At 36.5% G+C, this 23472-nt stretch overlaps 1 protein-coding gene across 2 annotated transcripts in view; it reads right to left on the reverse strand.

The window, feature by feature from the left end:
• The window catches only part of LOC127441503 (contactin-associated protein-like 2), a 60696-nt gene that overhangs the window by 24520 nt on the left and 12704 nt on the right, over positions 1 to 23472 (reverse strand). For both annotated transcript variants that reach the window (XM_051699017.1, XM_051699016.1), the window contains exons 2-12: positions 16804 to 16914; positions 15343 to 15536; positions 13537 to 13684; positions 12575 to 12778; positions 12137 to 12321; positions 10729 to 10872; positions 7790 to 8048; positions 6494 to 6643; positions 5713 to 5875; positions 2760 to 2866; positions 2445 to 2564 (exon numbers count right to left, since the gene is read on the reverse strand). In XM_051699017.1, the coding sequence (XP_051554977.1) occupies positions 2445 to 2564; positions 2760 to 2866; positions 5713 to 5875; positions 6494 to 6643; positions 7790 to 8048; positions 10729 to 10872; positions 12137 to 12321; positions 12575 to 12778; positions 13537 to 13684; positions 15343 to 15536; positions 16804 to 16914 (1785 nt within the window). The remainder of the gene's footprint in view (positions 1 to 2444; positions 2565 to 2759; positions 2867 to 5712; positions 5876 to 6493; positions 6644 to 7789; positions 8049 to 10728; positions 10873 to 12136; positions 12322 to 12574; positions 12779 to 13536; positions 13685 to 15342; positions 15537 to 16803; positions 16915 to 23472) is intronic.

Below are 23472 nucleotides of genomic sequence, written 5' to 3' on the forward strand. Positions count from 1 at the left end.
TTTGTACAAAGTGTTGTTACATTTTTTTCACACTCTCACTAGTTTATTTAATTTGTCTAATAACAATATTCAACACTGTATGTACATGCATCACAAGAGATTTATGTAATTCTGTATTGTGTTCAATAGAATTCTGTGGTGGACAGTGATGGAAATGATATTTTTAATGTCTTTGAAATAAAATGTCCGACTTCTTTGTCTTGCTAAGGCTAATTTGATAGCAAACATGTATGTATCCTAAATAGAAACAATTATTATATATATTTTATTTGTATAAAACTTGTATATCACTTTTTATTTTATTGTTTTTTTTTTTTTTTTAAATATCACTTGTCTCATATTTCATCTCAAGAATGCTCTTCGCTGACACTTTTATTGACTTGGTTAAAAAGTAGACTAACTAAAAAAAAAAAAAAAAAAAAAAATTATTAAGGGCAGATTGGTTTGATGTAGGACTGTCATAATTTTAGAAAAACTGATAGAAATCAATTTCACACTATAAATACTGAAATGGTTTATGCTTAAATCAGTTTTATTTAGATTATCATACTTTTAAACGTACTAATTTGTATTTTTATAATTCATTTTGATAATTTAATATTGAACGTCTGGGTCGGGACAAGGCTAAAACAGTAAAATCTGCACATTAAAGACATTGGAAAAGTACCATAAATAAAATATGAAGGCCTGATAATGTTAATGTTAATTTAATGTCATTTTTTTTTTTTTTTTTTTTTTACAAATTCTTAATGTTTGCTTGTATACCTAAAACCAGGTATGAGGAATGGTTCAAAGAACGAAAATCAAAAGTGAAAGTCATTTTTTGCAGAACGTAACCGAAAACCGGAACAAAGTTATTTTCAATTGTTCCGGAGTGAAAACGCTGATCCACTGTAACCGATTAATTTAGTTTCGATACTTTTTCCATGAAACCAAAGGCTAAAGGGTTTATCACAGTAAATGTTTTGAAATACATCACTTCATGTTGCCCGAAAAAATTAAACGTGCTTTGATCCTGAAGGAAACTGCTGCATCACACATTTTTTTGCCTAATTGCCCGAATGTTGCATTCTGTGAATGAAAACCTTTTTAACAACTCCTGTATGTATAATTACTACATATACATGCATGGTTAATCCATATACAAGGAAAACATTATTAGATGTAAAAAGTGTATTTCTCAGTTGTTTCCAAGTCTTCACTGAATTATTGTTATTTTTATTATTTTTTTTGTGGATTTTTTCTCCCCAATTTGGCATGCCCAATTCCCAATGCACTCTAAGTCCTCGTGGTGGCGTAGTGACTCGCCTTAATCCGGGTGACGGAGGACGAATCTCAGTTGCCTCCACATCTGAGACCGTCAATCCGCACATCTTATCACATGGCTTGTTGAACGCGTTACCGCGGAGACCTAGAGCGTGTGGAGGCTTCACGCTATTCTCCACGGCATCCACGCACAACTCACCCCGCACCCCACCGAGAGCGAGAACCACATTATAGCGACCACGAGGAGGTTAACCCAACATGACTCAACCCACCCTAGCAACCGGGCCAATTGGTTGCTTAGGAAGCCTGACTGGAGTCACTCAGCACGCCCTGGATTCAGTTATTGTTAGATATGATGCATTAATACAGATGTGATGCTGCCGGGTTTTGACTGAGAATCAGATCTGTAATTAAAATTAATCTTATCTGTTAATTAACCGTATGCTTGCTATGATTTCCTCTTATTTTGGTGAGGCAAGTGGCTTATTCTGGGCTTGTTTTTCCAGGTTGCTTGTTTCTCTTGTGAGATCTGGCAACACTGCAATTGGTATTTCACCCTTAGCGCAGAGTACTGTCATTTTTAAAAGAGCGTTATTAAACGTACATTTTTTTTTTTTTTTTTTGTTCTAACCAGTTACCATTTAGAAAGGAGAAAAAATACAGTTTTGCTCAGAATGAACTGAAATGAAAAACATCTCATTTTTAGTCCCTGCTTAAAACTGCTCTTGGATGCCTGAAAAACTCCAAGCACAGTTTACTTAAAATTTTCTGTTGTCTTTATTTGTTCAATTGCTTGCAATTATTTTTTTTATTTTTTTTTATTACTTTCACTTTTCTTGAATAATTGCTTGAGAACTTCAAACAATGTTTACTTATTTAAGGAATTTACACTAGTTTTTGCTGTGCTATCGAAATTTATATTGAGAATGCATGAAATCTCATTGTATTGGTATCGTCTACTGAAATTTCGGTTACTTGAAAAAACGACATTAAAAACAATTACATTGACATTCTTCATGATAAGACCCATTTAGATGTTGTTAGTCTGGGAGAAGTTTTCCTTTTGGTGATATCAGCCTATTCCAGTTGGATACAGACACAGAATAAACACCAGTGTATTCACTCACTGTGTTGTGTTTACATCATTATAATTTCCACATTTCTTTGTTAGTTCTGACCCGTCATATTGCAGGCCACTTTGAATGGCTCGAGGGGTCCGCTGCCATCTGGATCGATCCAGTATGTGCCTGAGCCCCTGCCCAAGTGTTTATACTCCTCACAGGACTGCTCGTACACAGCTGCAGAAACACACAGAATAAGCATCAAAACAGCCACCACTGCAAGAAAACCTACAATGCATTATCTATGTGTACCAGTCAGCTCAATCCCTGAAGAATAGAAGGACAAAAGAAGTTTGAAAAATTTTTCTACCACAAACCAAACCTTATGAAGTTGTAATAAATGTTGGATAATATGTATTGTAAATGGCTTACAGTTGTGGCAGGTGGCACCAGAGTATCCAGTACCATCACAGGCACATTTAAACATGTCTCCAGTTTGAGAGCACTTGCCTCCATGTTCACAATGGTTTGGCACACACCTGGAGGAAGAGATCAGGTTGAAGTCGTTTCTTAAAATTCTTTAATAAATGAAATTACATTACAACAATTTTTTTTGACAGCCCCTGATTGGGTGAATTTTATGAAACCTGTCAAGAAGTTGTCCAGGTCACATTTCACCCCCATATCAAAAGGAAATCATAATTGCTTTATGCTTAAAGACAATAAAGCCTACTTTAAGATGTTTTTGCATTGTGACATTGCATCATGACAATTAAACATTTTTTCCTCCAAATTCTAAATACCACTTTTATACAGTATATATTAATTAATTTATATATATTATTTAAACTAATTCAATGTATTATTTAATTTATATACTGTCCACACACACACACACACACACATGTTGGTGCATGTGTTGGTGCACGGATGGAGTTGGGAATGACCTTCTTTCTGTCTTCAAAAAAACGGCTAAAAACACATCTTATCCATGAGCACTTAACAAGTCACAAAAAAAAAGTTGCACTTTAATCTGTCTTGAATACTATTCTGATGCTAGTGAAACTTGTAATATGGCACTTTATATGAGACGTACCACTGTCTCCTTAAGATGATTCGCTTACAATGTATTCCTCTTTTGTAAGTCGCTTTGGATAAAAGCGTTTGCCAAATGAATAAATGTAAATGCAGCTATCCTTATGAGGACTCTCCATAGACATAATGCTTTTTATACTGTACGAACTATAGATTCTATCCCCTAACCCTAACACTACCCCTAAACCTAACCCTCACAAAAAACTTTCTGCATTTTTCATTTTCAATAAAACATCGTTTAGTATGTTAAGTGATTTGAATTATGGGGACACTAGAAATGTCCTCATAAACCACATTTATAGCATAATACCCTTGTAATTACCAGTTTGTAATAAAAAAATAAAAGCCCTCGGAAACCACCCAAGCCAGCACACACACACCCACACACACACCCACCCACCCACCCACCCACACACACACACCCACCCACCCACACCCACACCCACACACACACACACACACACACACACACACACACCCACACCCACACCCACACCCACACCCACACCCACACACACACACACACACACCCACCCACCCACACACACACACACACCCACCCACACACACTGTATATATTGTATATATATAAACCGTATTCTTATATTCTATTTATAATTTGTGTTAAAATTGTATTTAATTATTTAAATGAATTGAATGATTTATAATTATTAATTATTAATCAATAAATAAGAGAGAGTAATTTAGAATAATTACTAGCTGTATTTAAATTTTATTAATAATGAATAATATTAGATAAATTATGAATTATTATAAATATTGTTCATTAATAATGATTAATTAATATTTATATAATTATTTTTATTTAAATTGTTATTTTTACATTATTTAAATATATTGTTGCAATTGTAAAGTATTTATAAAATTATACAATTATAATTATACCATTAATATCATGGTAAACTTGTTGTACTGCCTTTAGTTTATGATGATCATTGTATTACAGTATTGTTTATGCTAATGTGTATATAATGACTCACCTTTGAGAAAAAGGTAAATAATAAAATGAAAAACAAAACAAAAGTAAAACATCTAACGCATTAGGCTAATGGAATTTGGGTGGAAAATGTGTGCTTAATAGTCATGTGAATACTGCCACAATGCAAAAAACCTTGGTTCCAAATGTAAATTTCTTTATGCAGAAAGAAAAACATAAAAAAAAAAAAAAATGATATACAGTGTATGTTACTTGAACATTTTTTAGTAAGTTTCACCATATGTTCCTTTTACATTTAGTAACATATACAGTAAACCATTTAGACAAAGCACTGAGTTAAGCAATTATCATTACACAGTTAATCTGACATCCTCGCCAGTATCATTGGCCTCATTGCCCTGTTTTGATAATCTCTGGGAAACCAGGGTCAGGTGCTGTAAAGCCTTTGTACAGAGCATCTGCTGCTTAAACTTATGTAGCAATGTTATTCTGTATTGTCCCTGTCAAATTAACCAACAAACAAAATTTTGTAGCTCTCTAAAGCCTCGTGTCTGCAGCACTTGAATCCAGTCTGTAGAAGTATCAGATTAGTGGAGAGGTTCCCCCTGATCATGCATGTTAACACAGTCGGCCTGATCAAAAGAGGCCAGGGCACCTGATGGAGTTTGAGGAACTCCTGCTGAAGTGATTCAGATGTGGCTTATGTAACCTCCTTAAAACAGCTCTACAACTCTGAAAGTCCATAGGACACTAATAAAACAACCAATGCCACGACTCGAGGAACAGCACTGACTTTCTATGAATGACTCTTTTGGAGAACACAGCAAAGGCTTTGATCAGATCACAACATTGTGATCAAAGGCAAACATCTGCTCTTCATTAATTTGCAGAGTCATTTGCCATGGGTTTATGAATGAATATGGATGTGCACGGGGACTTGTCTTTAGTGCAAAGGGATTGACTTGCATTTTGTACACTGACTTTACCATATTAAAGAGCGACTCTGTTAGGAGAGTGCATGCTTAGTTTTACAAAGCAGGATATTTATTCACAACCAGTCAAAAGTATTTAGAATAACAGTAAAGTCATCAAAACTATAAAATAACATAAAGGGAAGTACAGTATGGGAATTATGGAGTGATCAAAAATGGTCATATATACTGTACATACATTATACAATATACATAAACATATAGAGTATCTTACATACAAAACTATCTTATAATCAGGTATGTTAACATGTTTTTAGCATGATCAAATTTTGTTACAGTGTTCACCAGATTACAAGGTTTACCGGTGCCTCATCATCATGCCAACAAAGTTCCTTATTACCTGTCAATGATGGCACACATGTCCAGACTGACATTCTCAAAGCTACCCAGTATGCCATGCTCCACAGAACGCAGGTCGACCAGCTGATCATCTACATGTATGAGCTGCATGCAGCCCTGAAATGAGCGCTGGGATGGAGATAGGTCTGTCCGCGGGAAATATCCTACACACGATGACAAAGAAAATTAAAATCTGTAGCCTCAGATTATCTCAGAAAAACTGAAATCAGGCAAAGCAGGAAAGCCAATCTTCATCAATATGATGCTGACATCCAAACTGACATTTTGAATTTTTGTTTATAGGGCAGAATAACTTTATAACTTCCATTATAATGTTGACAACCATGTTTACATCTTAAACCAGCTTTAAATGTTGGTCTTAGCTGGTCTCGCAGGCTGGTCTGGTTTACTGGTTTTAGATGGGTTTTGGGGACTTTACAGCTGGGAGACCAGCTAAACCATCATACATCAACTACCAGCAAAACATCTTAGACTGGTTTAAAAATATGTTCCTTGCAGCAGGGAAGCTCTTTTGAAAAGAGAGCAATATAACTTCATACCTTTCATTATTACGTGGACAACCCTGCTGAAAACAGCATCTTAAACCATATGTCAGCTAGGAGATCAACTAGGCAACCAACTGAACCAACATGCCAAGATGGGAGACCAGTAGACCATTTTAGATTGGATTCAGATGCTTTTCTTTCAGCAGGGAAGCAGTTGTAATAACAAAATGAAATTTATGTTGCAGTAGTTTGACACATGCTCATTTCTGAAATGACCTCCAAAGAAATAATCTCCTCCAGTCCGTATCTGAATGGGAAGAGCAGCTCTCACTGTGGACATCTCGTCTCCATTGATGGTCAACATGGCGATGCTCTCCAGTGCCAGAAAGTGAACACTGTGCCACTGACCGTCATTCAGACCAGAGCCTGCAGAGAGAAATGGCTTCATCAAGTAGTCATTTTCTGAATCCACTGGTCACCAACAGTAATCTTGGATCTTATACTGATAACTGTGGATGTAGCATCACATTAAATCAAAAGTATATTAAGTATAAGCATATTTGTCCCCCATTATATATTTATTCCGCAACCAAAAGATTCTAAAAACGGGGGTTATTGAGATAAAGCAAGTTGTTTTTGGCTGGTAATGTGATCTCAACAGGGCAGCCACTATGAGGGGGCGCCCCATCTTATGCAGAATACATTATCGTTTTACATTATCTTCATCTCACGTGTACATAATTTCAAACATTTGTCAAAGTACTAATCATTTCTTATTAATATACTGTAGGTGTACATTTAAAAAATAATAATAATAATAAAAAAAAATGCTCAGTACACCTTTCACCAAAATAGCACACGTGAATAATCAATTTAAATACAGCTGTTTAGCCGTGATGTCAATTTGTAGGCGAACCTGGAAGGCTAAATCGCCATTGGTTCCACTCTCTGTGAATTTCCTAACGGTTTTTATTATTTATTTTTATATGTAAAATAAGGTCTCTGGTAAACATTACTTGAAGATACTTGGACGTTTTCTTCTACAACGTAAAATCAAACGTAAATCTTTAAGCTGCCTTTTTAAAAAAAATATATACTTTGCTAATAAGTTGCTAAGTAAGGAGCTTTTCTCATGCACTCATAAATGCACAACGTCAGTATTTTCACTGAAAAATTACTTACAGTACATTTCAGGTTGTTTCTCGCCAAAACCTATCCTTTGCATACAGAAGACTTGGAATATGATGCACGAGTCGCATGGACTATTTTAGGTGCCTTTTTAAGCTTTAAAGTGAATCATTATCCACTGCCATTGTATTGAACAGACAGACCGAGATTACAATTTTTCCTTTTGTGTTCCACATCAGAAAGAAAGTCATGCGTTTGGAATGACATGAGGGTGAGTAAACAATGACAGAATTTTTTATTTTTTCTGCAAACTATTCCTATAAGATGCTGTCTAGATAGGCAGCTCACAAGGTTCTGGAACAGATATAATGTTTATTAAAGAGAAACTTGAAAGTTTGAAATTGTGAAGGAGCTCTTAAATGGCACTTTCAGATATAACGTTACCTGAGGATATGTCCACGCGTGTGTTCTTGCCCATTGTGATGTAGATGTGGACAGTGACTTTGCCCTCCACCAGGCTGACCTCCACGCCCCCAGGCATCAGAGGGGTAAAGAACAGAAGACCGCTCGGGTTCCACGTACGGAACTGAAGTTTGACTGAGACCGTATCTGCGTCGGTCCGACCTGGGAGCTGCAGGGAGCTGGTGGAGTTAAAGAACGCCGGGAATGTTTGCGATTCCGAACAGGTGAAGGTCAGGTTGTGCTGAAATAGAAACAGCACAGGATGAGAGTCAATATTTGGTCAGAAAATTAAAGGGACAGTTCATCCAAAATTGAAATTCTGTTGATGATTGAAAATCATTTACTCACATTCTGTTCAAAAGAAGATGTCAGGCAGAATGACTCAGTCACCATTCACTTTCATTGCATCTTTATTCCATACAATGAAAGTGAATAGAGACACTGAGTCATTCTGCCCACCATCAATTTTTTGTAATCCATGGAAAAAAGAAAGTCCTCTAAATCCGGGTTTAGAAAGACATGAGGGTGAGTAAATAATTGCAGTATTTTCTATGATGCCACTTTGTTTTTTTGGAGTTTCAAAGGAAAGATTAATTTGGTCACATGACAAGGGAACTTGACACAGGAAAATTGGTTAGTTCACATCCGGACCATGCTGGAAAATCCAGCTTAAACCAGCTCCAAGCTGGGCATTTATGGTAATTATCTGGTCCAAACTGGTCTAGATGGTTGGTCATCTTGACTACCGGTGGGTAAACCCCTTTCCGACCTGGTAGACCGTCTTGTTTAAGCAGTTTAGAGCTGGTAAAGACCTTTTTGAACCAGCAAAAATTCAGCAACCATATCCCAAGACCCTGTTTAATCACTTTAAGCTGGCATGACCTGGTTTTTCCAGCATGGACAGGGTCTGCGGATAATAACCTCCTGTTATTGGATGTATGCGAACTTCTCACTTCCTAACTGTTCACACATACGCATTATGGGAAAGGGGAGGGAATCTCCATTAATGGATAAGGTTAATGCAGGAGAGGAACTTTAACTACTGACTTTTTAATGTGAGATATAAAAACGGCAAACCTTGGTGAGCTGCGATTACTGTAAGCAATACAAAGAATCAAATTAGAAAAATCATTGAAAACAATAATACATAATGCATATCACAATTGAAAATCATAAAACACAACAAAAATAAAGACATTTTATATTCTTCTCTTAAGGCAGTGCCATTAAAGTTGGAGTTTTATGGCTTTTAGTCCACGTCTTTTAGCTTTTAAATCTAATATTACCTTCTGTATGCTATTGAATTCCTCAAAGCTGACAAAAGTAACTTTAAGCAGATACACACAATTAGTATTCATTTTCGCTTCTGGGAAAATGGACAAAAATACTGATGATGGCTCATCTTGTACACTTGTATATAGGGCTGACTGTTTTAGACAAAAAATATAATCTGTGATATGATAAACATTAAAAAGTAAGAGACAGAGAGAGAGAGAGAGAGAGAGAGAGAGAGAGAGAGCAGCGAGAGAGAGAGAGAGAGAGAGAGAGAGAGAGAGAGACAGCAGAGAGAGAGAGAGAGAGAGAGAGAGAGAGAGAGAGAGAGAGAGACAGCGAGAGAGAGAGAGAGAGAGAGAGAGAGAAACAAGTAATTCATTTTAACCAAATTAAACCATGTTTTGCCCATGCTCAACGGCCAAACTGAAACAGTGTTCTGGAAGGGTATTCACACTTGAGTCCTCTTAAAAAGAACCAACTAAATAAATAAATAAAACAGTGAAACACAGAGGGAAAAACGTCACAATCACGTTGCATCTGTCCGCTGTGTAAATATTTTGTCCAATTTGTGAAAGGGTCAGATCACTATTCATCTTCTTTTTTTTTTTTTAACCCAATCAACATTATTGTAATATAATAGTAATAATAATAATAATAATAATAATAATTATAATAATAATAATAATGTTAAGAAATGATTATAGAATATATTATTATTGTATAATAATAATATTAATAATAATAATAATAACAATAACAATAATAATTACTATTATTAGTAGTAGTAGTAGCAGTATTATTATTACTATTATTTTCAATAGTAATTTATTTCTTAAAAACACATTTTTACTTGCTTGTGGCATTGCTATGCAGTCTGGTTAATCCTTTATTTTGGCAGAAGCTTTTATTCTGGCAGAAAACAGAAGGAACTGAAGTGTCTGTTGTTTGCAGTTGACGACAACCTGTTAATGCAATGAAATGTCCATTTTTCCGTCCACAAAAACCCAGTGTCATGGGTTTATTTTAGACTTGTACATTAAACTGTAGCGGCCAAACACAGAAGTATGTGAAATTATGCAAATGTGCAATTAAAGTAAATCTGGAGTGTTTTAAATATAATGCGTTTAGCGCACATAAGCACACCGAGCTGAACTCAGAGCACATCTGTTACTCAGGGCACATATACATATATAATTTGTGTGTATCAAGCACAGAACAGCTCTGGGTCACATTATGTTATATTTCAATTCATCGCTCAGCCATACTTGTAAATACAAATGGTTGCCCATTAAAATGCTCTCCGGAAAGGGAATGTCCCTCACCCTAATACCGCCTGCCTCAGACCGTTAATAGCAAGTAGCAAATCATGTTTTTTGGCTACTGGTTAAACTAAAGGGTACCGACTATTAAAAAAAAAAAAAAGTAAAAGCCCTTCGATTGCAATATTAAATGTGTAAACACAGGGAAGTATATTGCCTTTTTTAAACCATTTCACGGGCACTTTAACCAGAAGTTCATCTTTTAGAGTTGACAGTAATACCAAACAACAGAAATTCCTCTGTACAGCCACTGATTATCTTCTCAAGGCATTGGATAGCTCTGCAGTGTTTATTTGATAAAAATAGATATGTAAATGTGGCACTTACAAAACTAGATGTGTCGACTTTCTTCCTGCGGGCAAAATTGGTGATGTTGTCCCCGTTGTAATAAATGGCCTCCATGCAGCCGATGTAGTTCTCTTTGCCCCCAGAGCTTGGCTTGGCAGACACTGGCATTCCTCCAAATGTAATCTGGGAACAGAAAGTGATGGAAACATTTGCCATCTGTAATACAGTTAGCGAAACATTAATCTTATGTAATCTTATCTGTGCTTTCTCTGAGATGATTTTAGTGGGGGAATCTCTCACAGAATCTCTCACAAAATCATTCTCATTAAAGTAATTTTTTCATAGAAAAATCTAATTTCTTGTTTTTTTTCCCCCTCCTATTAATTTTGGGGTGAAATATGACCCTAATATTTCTAAAAGGGATGAACATTTTTGTAACCATTTATTTGCTTTTATTTTGTTCCAAACATGTACGATTTTCTTTCTTCATTGGAACACAAAAGCCAAATGTTAGCCTCAGTCACATTTCATTTTCATTGTATGAAAAAGATGCAATGCAAGCGAATGGCAATTCAGTCTAACATTCTGCCAAACATCTCCTTTTGTGCCATTAAAGGGATAGGTAACCCAAAAATGTAAAAAAAGTATCTCATCATTTATTCATCCTCATGCCATCCCAGATGTGTCCAGATGTGTTTATGTCTTTCTTTCTTCTGCTGAACGCAGATGAAGATTTTTAGAAGAATATCTCAGTTCTGTTGGTCCATACAATGCAAGTGAATGGTGGCCAGAACTTTGAAGCTACAAAAAGCATATAAAGGCAGCAAAAAAGTAATCCATACGACTCCACTGGTTAAATCCAAGTCTTCAGAAGGGATATGATAGGTGTGGGTGAGAAAGAGATCAATATTTAAGCCCTTTTTTACTGTAAATCTCCACTTTCCCTTTCACATTTTTCTTTTCTTTTTGATGACTTGCATTCTTCATGCATATCGCCACCTACTGGGCTGGGAGGAGAATTTATATTAAAAAAGGACTTAAATATTGATTTATTTCTCACCCACACCTATCATATCACTTCTGATGACATGGATATAATCACTAGAGTCTAATGGATTATTTTTATGATGCCTTTATGCCCTTTTTGGAGCTTCAAAGTTCTGGCCACCATTCACTTGCAGTGAACGGACCAACAAAGCTGAGATATTCTTTTAAAAATCTTCGTTTGTGTTCAGCAGAAAAAAAGAAAGTCATACACTGCTGGTGGTATGAGGGTGAGTAAATGATGAGAGAATTTTCATTTTTGTGTGAACTATTCCTTAAACAGTTTAAGAATTCAGTTTAGGAATCACTCTGTAGATCTCCAAACCTATAAACAGTGAACAGTCCCCCGTCACCAATAACACTAAAATATCACAAAATAATTTATTCTAATTGTTTTGTTTACTTCATAGTCCAGATCCAGGTGATCGAACTCTCCATTGGTGCGGAAGCTCTGCGTGTGTTGATCGAGAGTGAAGTTGACGCTGCGTCTGTAGCGTTCAATCAGAACTGAGTGCCAATGATCATCATCCAGCAGACTTCCACTGCTTACTGATGTGTGACCCTGAATGGAGCCGTACTGATTACTGCCTGAAATAGACACACCCACAAGAAGCAATTAGTGAAACAGGTCACATGGGTCAAACTGTGACCCTGTATATATATATATATATATATATATATATATATATATATATATATATATATATATATATATATATATATATATGTACACAAGCAATAGTATTAGCTTACCAAGCAGGACTAAATTTCACATTCTGTAGCTTTTTAAACATCATTATGTCTGGTCCTATCACAGTCACTCTTGAGATAAATACTTTACCTAGGTTGATCTGCAGCAGTAGTTTGGCTCGGTGGAGCTCCAGAGTGATATAATCACCCTGCTGCCCCTCTCCATGCAGAAGAACACCGTCTCCTTTAGAGGTCTTAAACTTCAGCGAAATCACATCCTTTAAGACCTTCATCTTTTTCTGTCGGAAGCGATAGGAAATCACTCCCTGCCCGTCAAAACTGATTACGTCCGCCCCTGAATACAGAAAAATGTTTCAGTCTTAAAGGAATATTCAGTACAGTACAAATTAAGCTCAATCGACAGCATTTGTGGCATAATGTTGATTACCACAAAAAAATAATTTTGACACGTCCCTCCTTTCCTTTAAAAAAAAAAAAGCAAAAATTACAGTGAGGCACTTACAATGGAAGTGAATGGGGCCAATTTTTGGAGGGCTTTAAGACAGAAATGTGAAGCTTATAATTATATAAAAACACTTACAGTAATAATTCTGTTAAAACAAATTTGAGCTGTTGTTTAAATTGTCGTTTTTAAAGTCATTTCAGGGTTTTAGAGTTTATCGACATTACATCGTCATGGCAATGAAGTTGTAAAATTGGCTATAACTTCACACAGAAAAGGTTAGTATGTGATTTTATCACACTGAAATCATGTTAACACGCATATAGTTTATGTCTTGTGGCTATACTTTTGAAAAAGTGAGTATTTTAACGTTCAAAAATTGGCCCCCATTCACTTCCATTATAAGTGTCTCACTGTAACCTCAATTTTTGCTTTTTTTAAAGAAAAGGAGGGGCAAGTCACACATTTTTTTTGTGGTAATCAATATCATTCCACAATCGCTGTCGATTGAGCTTAACTTGTATTCAACCCGGAATATTCCTTTAAGCAAATATATCAAGTCTTTTGAAAAAAAAAAAAAGAGTAATAAATAAATTATGATGTGGCCCTTTTTAAATCACAGAAAGTGAAATCTGTGTTTAGACACTTACAGTAAGCACAGCCATAAAGCTCCACTCTCAGTCCAATCCATCCCTCCTCACTCCAGTCCAGCGGAATAAAACGCACGTATCGAGCCAAAAAGGGGTGTTGAAGTTCATGACGCACGGCTCGCTCTGAGTTCCAGTTACCTGAAAACGTCTGAGACAGAAAAGAGGGAACCACACTTCATTAAAGCTCAATTACTCCAATACTACACAGATCAATACAAAACAGATCAACGGTCTTGGCACATATTTCCAGGAGAACTGACCATTTAGCATTTTTTTCTGCCGTTTAGCATTTCAGTATAATTATGTAAAGAATGAGTCAATAAGTGCAGTAATGTTCAACTCTCCAGTGTCATAGAGAATCAGGGTAATCCTGTTTCCAATCTTGAGATGAAATATTTGCAAATGAGCATTTGAAAATGAGAAATAACATCAGTTTATGAGGCTTGTACTATTTCATGCTAGAAAGGAAGCCATTAGAAAGAGAGATCACAAATGAGACCTCTTTAATATCTTAATTGTTTCTCAAAGACAGACTAAAGGAGGCTTTTCAATTGTTTCTCCTAGACAGCAATGCGATTAAATGGAGAGCAAATGGAAACATTTTCTTAAATTTCCGGCTGTTCAGATTTTTCTCCTTAGAAATAAAAAAACAGTAATCACACACATGTCTCCTCTAGAGTTTCAGAAGAGATCTTAGCAATGTCTCACATGTTCTCAGGTTTGCCAAGATACCAAAGTCTGCAATCAAAAATCAGAGATTTCAACATGAACTCAATATGAACATTTCTCAGATTCTTCCAAGACAAAATGCACCTGCTATCCACATTAATTTTATATCTCTAAACTATTACTGTAAATCCAAATTAAGGAATTTTAGGGAAAAAATCTGAGAAAAGTTGATATTTAAATGAAACTAAACTGAGAAGTCCATTAAATTGCCTCTGAGCAATAAACAAGCAATAACATTTCTCATTTTAATAATCCTGCTTTTCAGTATAAACATTACCATTTCATTACCAAATTGGAAATAAAATATAAAAATTAAATCCCAGATGTGTATGACTTTCTTTCTTCTGCTGAACACAAGTGAAGATTTTTAGAAGAATATTTCAGCTCTGTTGGTCCTTACAATGCAAGTGAATGGTGACCAGAACTTTGAAGGTTCTAAAGAGACATAAAGCAGCATAAAACTAATCCATAAGACTCCATTGGTTAAATCAATGTCTTCAGAAGCGATATGATAGGTGAGGTTGAGAAACAGATCAATATTTAAGTGCTTTTTTACAATACATTTCACCAGCCCCAACCAGTAGGTGACTGAATGTGAAATGTGGAAGTGAATGTGAAAGTGTAGATTTTCGGTAAAAAAAAAAAAGGACTTAAATATTGATCTGTTTCTCACCCACACCAATCATATTGCTTTAGAAGATATGGGTTTAACCACTGGAGTCTTATGGATAACTTTTATGCTGCCTTTATGTCTCTTTTGGACCTTCACTTGCACTGTGAGGACCAACAGAGCTGAAATATTCTTTTACTGTAAAAATCTTCATTTGTGTTTTGCAGAAGAAAGAGAGTCACACACATCTGGGATGGTATGAGGGTGAGTAAATGATGAGAGAATTTTCATTTTTGGGTGAACAATTCCTTTAATGTCAATATATTTTGAGTAAAGTTTCACTTTTGCCCCAAACTTATATGGGTATTCTGCAACACAACATCAGCTGTTTACTCTCCAGTAAGGCAGCTAAAACGCCATATATATTCCCTGAGCAATAAATCATTCAGCATTCCCTGTAAACTCACCCATATGTTGCCGTCCTGCCGATAAGGCTTCCAGTTACTTCCTGTGTCACTGTAGAGAAGCTTGTACTGTTTCGTCCAATCAGAGCTGCTGTATCTGCCCTGTGTTGCTATGGCAATGATCTGTTTCTTGGCCCTGAGGTCCACCTGCAGCCAATGGTACCTGTCAGAGTCTGACGGCGACCATCCTCCATTGCCTTTGAAAGATAACACACATGAAATCAAATACTGTAATATAATCGGAAAACAGCACATGATAATGCCAAACTTAAATTATGATGCTTTTAGAATATAGGCTATTTAGACGCATATGCTAATGGTTTAAAATGCTCCATTTCCTTACCAGTAGCCAAAATATGCATTAAAGTTCATTATGACCTATGGAGAAGTACTTCTAGGGAATGCCATCTAAGCAAATCCTGATCTACGCTCTACATTTTCACCAGTGAACTGCTCCCCACATCTCTGTCTAAATGTCAACAAATGAGGAGAGAGTGGCCACAATGATCATGAGGGTGACATTTTGGCTATGTTCAGAATAGAATACTACCATACTACACTTACTACTATTTTTGCACATATATCCTGCAGTATGTTTACTGTGTGCAGTATGCATGGGACTAGACCCACCATTTTTAGTGTCATGAATGAACCAGAAGTAATAATAACTACAATTTTTAACAAATCCCTCTTGACTATTTATTTAATCAGACTGCCAAAAGACATTTTACAGAAAACTGGATGAAAAATGCAAAATAACTGTATTTTTTCTGTGATAATATCTGGATTCCACTCATTGAATTAAACATGTAACGTAGCTAGGTCCAAGAACAACAAGAACTTAGCATTCTACTGTTTGAAATGTTTAGCGATACATACTGCACACCACTTCACATACTTCTTTTTAAATAGGAGGGAGTATACAGTGCATACTGCTCAGTATGCACTAAGTAAACTATTATTCCATTATGAATATATAGGCCATGTGACAACAATATACTGTAGCATACTACAAGTTTTCGTTACATACTTCATACAGTTTTACACACTTAAAAAAAAAAAGTAGGCAGTATACAGTGTATGCTGCACAGTATATACTAAGAAGTAAACTAGTGTTCCATTCTGAATATATAGGTCATGTGACAACAATATACCATACTACTGTTGTGAATGTTTATCGTAACATTCTGCATAATGTTTCACATACTTTTTAAAATAGCAGGCAGTACACAGTGTATACTGCACAGTATCTACTAAGTTAATTAGTGTTCCATTCAGAATATAAAGGTCATGTGACAAGAATATAGCATATTACTGTTTGAAATGTTTATCATTGCATGTCGTCTACATACTCTTTCACATACTATTTTGAAAGTGCAGTATACGGTGTATACAACGCAGTGTGTACTAAGCAGACAAGCACTAGTATTCCATTTCGAACATATCCTAAAAGTCTATGCTCACCTACTCTCCTGTTGAGTTTTGCATAGCCAGCCCCAAATTCCGCCGCCAGCACAGAGGAACTGGTGAAGGCGCTGTAGGGAAGGGGAGAAGCCAACACCTCTTCACATCTCTCTAGAGAAAGACAAGATAGAAACAGACAAGCACATTTAAAATCACGCACAGAATATTCAAAAAAGTTTCAAGAGCAGTTATAGAATAAAAAACACACACACACAAAAGCATCCTTTTTAACATCCTATTAACATCTTAACAATGCATGCCAGGAAAGTCTGTTTTGTGCAAAATCCTAAAAGTTCTGAAATCTTTCAGAAGTGGGAAATTTGTGTCACTGAAAGGTTCTTCATATTTACCTTTATGCATTTGGCAGACACTTTTATCCAAAGTGACTTACAGTGCCCTGATTACAGGGAAAATCCCCCTGGAACAACCTGGAGTTAAGTGCCTTGCTCAAGGACACAATGGTGGTGGCTGTGGGGATTGAACCAACAACCTTCTACTTACCCATTCAGTGCTTTAGTCCACTACACCACACCACTCCATGGAGTGACTTGTTGAGGACACTGTGTGTGGTCCAGGATATTTCTGGACACTGTGTGTGGTCAGTCTGCAGAGTTTAAATAGGCCCCACATAACCCAATTTATCCTGCCAGAAGAGGAGACGTTCAAGGCCAGAGCATGTGTACTCCTTTCTACATCAACAGTTACACCAATATAATTCTATATATTATAGAGTTAATATAAATCATTTTCCAAACTTTACTTCTTCTAATTAACTAGAATCATTAGGTATTAAAAAGCAAACTTAGGTAATAACAAAAATATTCGATGTTTAACACAGCACGCTGACAGCCTTGGTCTCCATTCAGTTTCATTGCACCTTTTTCCCATAAAATGAAAGGAAATGGTGACTGAAGCCCCATTCACACTGCCAGCGACACACAATGACAAAGTGACCCAATCTCATACATTGTCAATGAATGAATGAACGTTACATTTATATAGTGCTTTTCTGACACTACACTCAAAGCACTTTACACAGTGAACAGGGGACTCTCCTCAACCACCTCCAGTTTGCCGCATCCACCTGGATAATGTGACGGCAGCCATAGTGTGCCAGTATGCTCACCACACACACCAGCTATTGGTGGAGAGGAGAGAGTAGAGTTATACAGCCAATTAATGGATGGGGATTATTAGGAGACCATGATTGAGAAGGGTCAATGAGAGCAAAGCGACTTCCAGCGACATGAGCAACAGTGACCGTTAGCAACAATATGTGGGATGGCGTGAAGCCTCCACATGCGCTATGTCTCCATGGTAATGCACTCAACAAGCCACCTGATAAGATGTGCAAGTTGACGGTCTCAGATGCAGATGCAACTGAGATTCGTCCTCAGCCACCCGGATTGAGGCGAGTCACTACGCCACCACAAGGACTTAGAGCAAATTGGGAATTGGGCATTCCAAATTAAAAAAAAAAAAAAAAAGACTGCTCTAAGTCTTGCTTCATAATAAAATATGATCTAGTGTGTGGAATCCCCCTTAAGGCATTGAGTTGTTTATCCCCAAAGCGCTTTTTAAGCGCTATATGTGCTTCCAATTTGTACGGCGAGCCATGACTCGCATGCATCCTCGCAGTAAAGTAATCTGATTGCAATTTTAGAGAAGTTATCAGTAACAGGGGGCAGGTGATTATTTGGGGGAGGAACTCACACAAGCAACTATAGATAGATAGATAGATAGATAGAGAGAGAGAGGGAGAGAAAACACAGAGAAGAAAAACAATAATCTACGTCTACAGACGTAACACTGTAATTAATTACTTTTTTGAATGACTTGCCTAATACTGCTGTTCAACTGGCTGAAACTCAATGTGAGACTGACATGGACATAAGAGACAACAGGAAAAACAAATAAGACACTTTAAATCGGTTTAATACACACATTAACCAAATTTACATAGAGGTTGTTGCAGGAACAAAAGCAGTGGAGAAAATTTCAATGAGTGTTCCTGCCGCTGGGTTTCATATACAGACACTGTACATGAGCAATTATGTGCTGCGGTGAGAGGATATGCCTGCTCTGTTATGATATGGTTGCATTTCTACATTTAGTCAACCCTTAGGAGATCACTGTAAATATCAGCAACACATGTGGAATGTTGACCTTCATCCTAATGTGAGGTTGAGGTTGAGTCCTAAAATGAGTTTTCAGCATTTTGGCATGGGGGCACCATGGTACTAAATGACTGCAATATTCAAGTGCCATTGTATTTACATGGTACTCCAACATACATGTCCAAAAACATGGCAATGCAATGGTACTTTTCGGTACTTTAAGTGCTTTTGATAGTACACCTTGAGTTGCTGGCAAATGATCCGATGTACAGTAGATGCAGTTTTGTTTCAATTGATCGTAGGTAAATATCTACAGTACTTCATCCGACGCTCTGTTTCACATCAGTTTTCTAAAGTTCCCGATACTGGTCTACGGAGTAAGAAACCACTCTAAATAAAAACTCAGTCGCGAACTGATTCAGACCTTCTGACCAATTCATTGAAAAGAACTGCAATTTTATTTTCGCTGTACATAGTCAGGGTTGACAAACCACAATAACCACGTAAGCCACGTTTTCAATTCTCATATCAAAAACAAGTACTGCTCGCGTTTATTGACAATGGAGGATGATTTACGACTACAGTATTAAATCCCGGATTGGTGTGATGTGCTCTCAAAAACAGACTCAGCTGTCACACGGTACGAGTAGGTCTTTGTATTTTATGTTGGCATGCGTATAGAGGTTTATAGCATGTTGTAAATGGTGTTCATGACCATGTGCATGCTCCAAAGAGCTAAGCAAACTAGAGCCGTTTTCATTACCATAAAACTAGGCTAACTCATTCCGTTTCGGTTGATGCTGTTACTGTTCATGAACTTTGCAAATTCTATGCCTACATGAACAAGCCTAGTTTTGCTGGTCTTGGCCAAACATTTACGAACACCCCCAAGTTTAGCCTTTTCCTGGGTTATAGCATTTAAAAATTGGGGGGAAAAATGTGTCAGTCGACAAAGCTGCAAAGACAGAAATTCTTTATCATATTTGAAGGAAAATAGACTGCATTCTCAAATGTACTACACATGTCTTTTAAACATGAATGTTATAGGATCACATAAAGGTTACTGAGACAGTATTGTTTATAGGAAATTAATAATGAATGTTTAATAGTGCCACTGTGCCAGTGAATGTCAGAAAATCTGTACTGCTATACTAATATGCAGACTGCATTAATTATTATGCATTATTTTATTTTTTGTGTGTGAAGTACTGCATATTATATGTAATATATATATATATATATATATATATATATATATATATATATATATATATATATATATATATATATTTTATTTATAAAAAAACATTTTCAAGAATTTTATTTAGTGTGGCGATATGAAATTCATTTACAGTATAGTTCTGGTTGTTACTGTCAGTCTGTCACCTGTCAATCTATCAGTCTTGTCGGATGAGCACTTTGATGAACACCCATCAGAGTTTCCTACATGCCACATAACACAGACCTCAAATCAAGCCATTTACTTTAGCTATTTACTCCCTTCAAAGGCAAAAACAATGGGTAAGAATGCAATCTTTCCCATCATGACAACAAAACAAAGTAAATGATGTGTTCAAGCAAAGTGAAGAGGGAATTATTCATTGATTTGTTGGGATTTTTCGTTTTAGATTATACAAACGTATTAATGTACACCAAATTCCCTTGTGCGATAAAGAATACAGAATACAAAGCAAACCTGAGCGGTATAACGAGATTTTCACTGCTGTTCAGAGCAAATGTTGAATCCTTTATTAAATTAACTTTGCCTATACGCATATTGAAACAGGTAAATTCCTTAGAGCACTATGAACAGAGCTCTGAGCAGAATCTGTTATCTGACACTAGAGTGCTCATACTGTATATTGATCAGTGTTCTCCAGCTGGGATTAACCTTTCATTTAGGGGCATTATGCACCTATTTTCCACAATAATGCCCAAAACTGCTTCAGCTCAATAGAGAGTGAAAACATGTAAACCATCTCTGAATGAGCCAGTCATGTAAATATTGCATTCTGTGTTCAAGTGATGGCTAACAAAAATAAGAAAATTATCTAAATAAAATGTTTTGCATTTCTCTAAGAGTGTGTTATTTCTCCATAACATATTTTAACCACGACCACAGACCACAACATAATTGGTAAAGCAGGAAAAAATAAGTGAAAAAGAAATGCAAATAAAAACATTTTTGTAAGCCAAAGTTGGGTTATTTCAAGGCTTTCTAATAAATTAAATATTTTACTGGGATTCTTCTTCTTTATACATCTCATTGAACTAAAAAAAAAAAAAAAAATGTACTTTATTCATAAAAAATAAATAAATATTGAAAACAGATTGGGTCTTCATAAATGTAGCTTTGTGCATAAAAAATTTAGCCAGTATAATTATGCAATTTATAATATACTCCTTGTCTTTGGGTTTCCCATAATCCCAAACAGTATACAGGCTACTACAACAGTATATAGGGAATAGGGAGCGATTGATCAGTTCGATCAGCCCAGTTCCCAATGCGCTCTAAGTCCTTGTGGTGGCGTAGTGACTCGCCTCAATCTGGGTGGTGGAGGACGAATCTCAGTTGCCTCCGCGTTTGAGATCGTCAATCCGCATATCTTATCACGTGGCTTGTTGAGCGCGTTACCACGGAGACGTGGCGCGTGTGGAGGCTTCACGCTATTCTCCACGGCATCCACGCACAACTCACCATGTGCCCCACTGAGAGCGAACCACATTATAGTGATCACGAGGAGGTTACCCCTTGTGACTCTTCCCTCCCGAACAACCGGGCCAATTTGGTTGCTTAGGAGACCTGCTGGAGTCACTCAGCACGCCCTGGATTCGAACTTGTGACTCCAGGGGTGGTAGAGACTGTTCTTAAGGGAACTGAATAAATAAAAGCTAAATGACAACTGAATAAAGTCATGTCTGAGTGCTCAATGACATGCAGCAGCAGCGAAAATACAAAATATTTTTATCTTGCGCAGTGTGTGCCGTAAGAATTCATGAAACAAAGCGGCTGATGTCTCGTGAACACAAGCGCTGCTGCTTCGATCCGTTTAGCCTTCTACCCCCCTTTTCCCATTGCAAATACGGAACCCGCGACCACCGAGGAATCATGTAAAACAGCCTTTCGTTACTTAAAGTTTTTATAATGACTTGAAAAGGAGAGGATTCACATTGAAATAGAATAGACTATTGTCTTTTTAAAGGTCATTTTAGAATGGCATTGTTTATAGAATATGTGTAAACAAATTAATTATCAAAACACCTTTGGTTGTCTTAAATGACTGATTTATTTTACCATGACAATAATAATAATGTGCATTGTATACATACCTTGGCTTTTCTGTGTCAATGTTTTAAACCAGCTTTTTAAGCGTCTGTCTCTATAAATAGTCACGTTGCACAACAAACTCCATACGGAGTTAGTGATTGTTTTTATTTAACCTCTAGAGGGCGCCGTTATACTGTTGAAACAAGGAGTTCAGACTGTAGAACCCTCCAGCACCGGCCTTGGAGAAATGAAACCAAAAATAACTATCGTAAATTATTGGAGTTGATTTTTTCCGATAGCCGATAGTTTAACCACGCAACTATCGGCCCAGATTAATCGGTAAATCTGTTATATTGTTCGACCTCTATAATAAACTGCTGTTTTCTTTGAACATGAAGAAAAGAGTGTAAAGACACCGCAAAACCTGTCAAATGCATTTCCGCACCAAAGTAAATGAACAGCGACCAGTCAAATAAAAACAAAGAAATAAACTATATTAGACTATAAAAACTGACTGACTGTCTCACAAAGATCAGACATAGTTGGCAAACGTTAATTGCACTGAAGTTGATGCAAATAATTCGCCATTGCCACAGCCATCACCATTGTGTCCTTGAGAAAGGCACTTAACTCCAGGTTGCTCCAGGGGGATTGTCCCTGTAATAAGTGCACTGTAAGTCGCTTTGGATAAAAGCGTCTGCCAAATGCATAAATGTAAATGTAGTTTTATCATTCAAAAGTTGCTGCTTTAAGAACCTGTTTCAACAGTGATGTCAAATGCCATTGGCTCTCTCACCTTTTTTGTGACCGACTGCGACCAGGCTTAAGTTCGGATGTATCTTTTGAATGAGATTTGACTGTTTTTTTAAAGCTGCTTGGATGTCACTGCCTTTACGGAGGGGGAAGATTTTCAGCAATTAAAACCTTCAGTTTCACGTATGGTTTGGAATACTATAAGAGTGCTTTTGTGTCATTTAAAAAAAATAGATATATTAACTATACTTTTATCTGCTTATTACGACTTTATTATTGTTGAGAATTTGTGAGGTTTAGGCATATGGGTTGGGGTTAGGTGCTTGGGAGTGATAATGGGTCGGAGATCTCATTAATTCGAAAATTTCACTAAAATATTCCAAGACCGAATTATCTACACTATGCCAGCCACATTAATTTTATAACTCTTTAGTCTGACTCTTGATGTCAACAATTGTCTCATTTGCATCTAATTTCTCCAAAGGAATTTTTGGAGAAGCATCTGAGATTACATCCCCAAAACTTGAATTC

Source organism: Myxocyprinus asiaticus, chromosome 5 (genome assembly GCF_019703515.2).
Source record: "Myxocyprinus asiaticus isolate MX2 ecotype Aquarium Trade chromosome 5, UBuf_Myxa_2, whole genome shotgun sequence".
Classification (NCBI taxonomy): Eukaryota; Metazoa; Chordata; class Actinopteri; order Cypriniformes; family Catostomidae; genus Myxocyprinus; species Myxocyprinus asiaticus.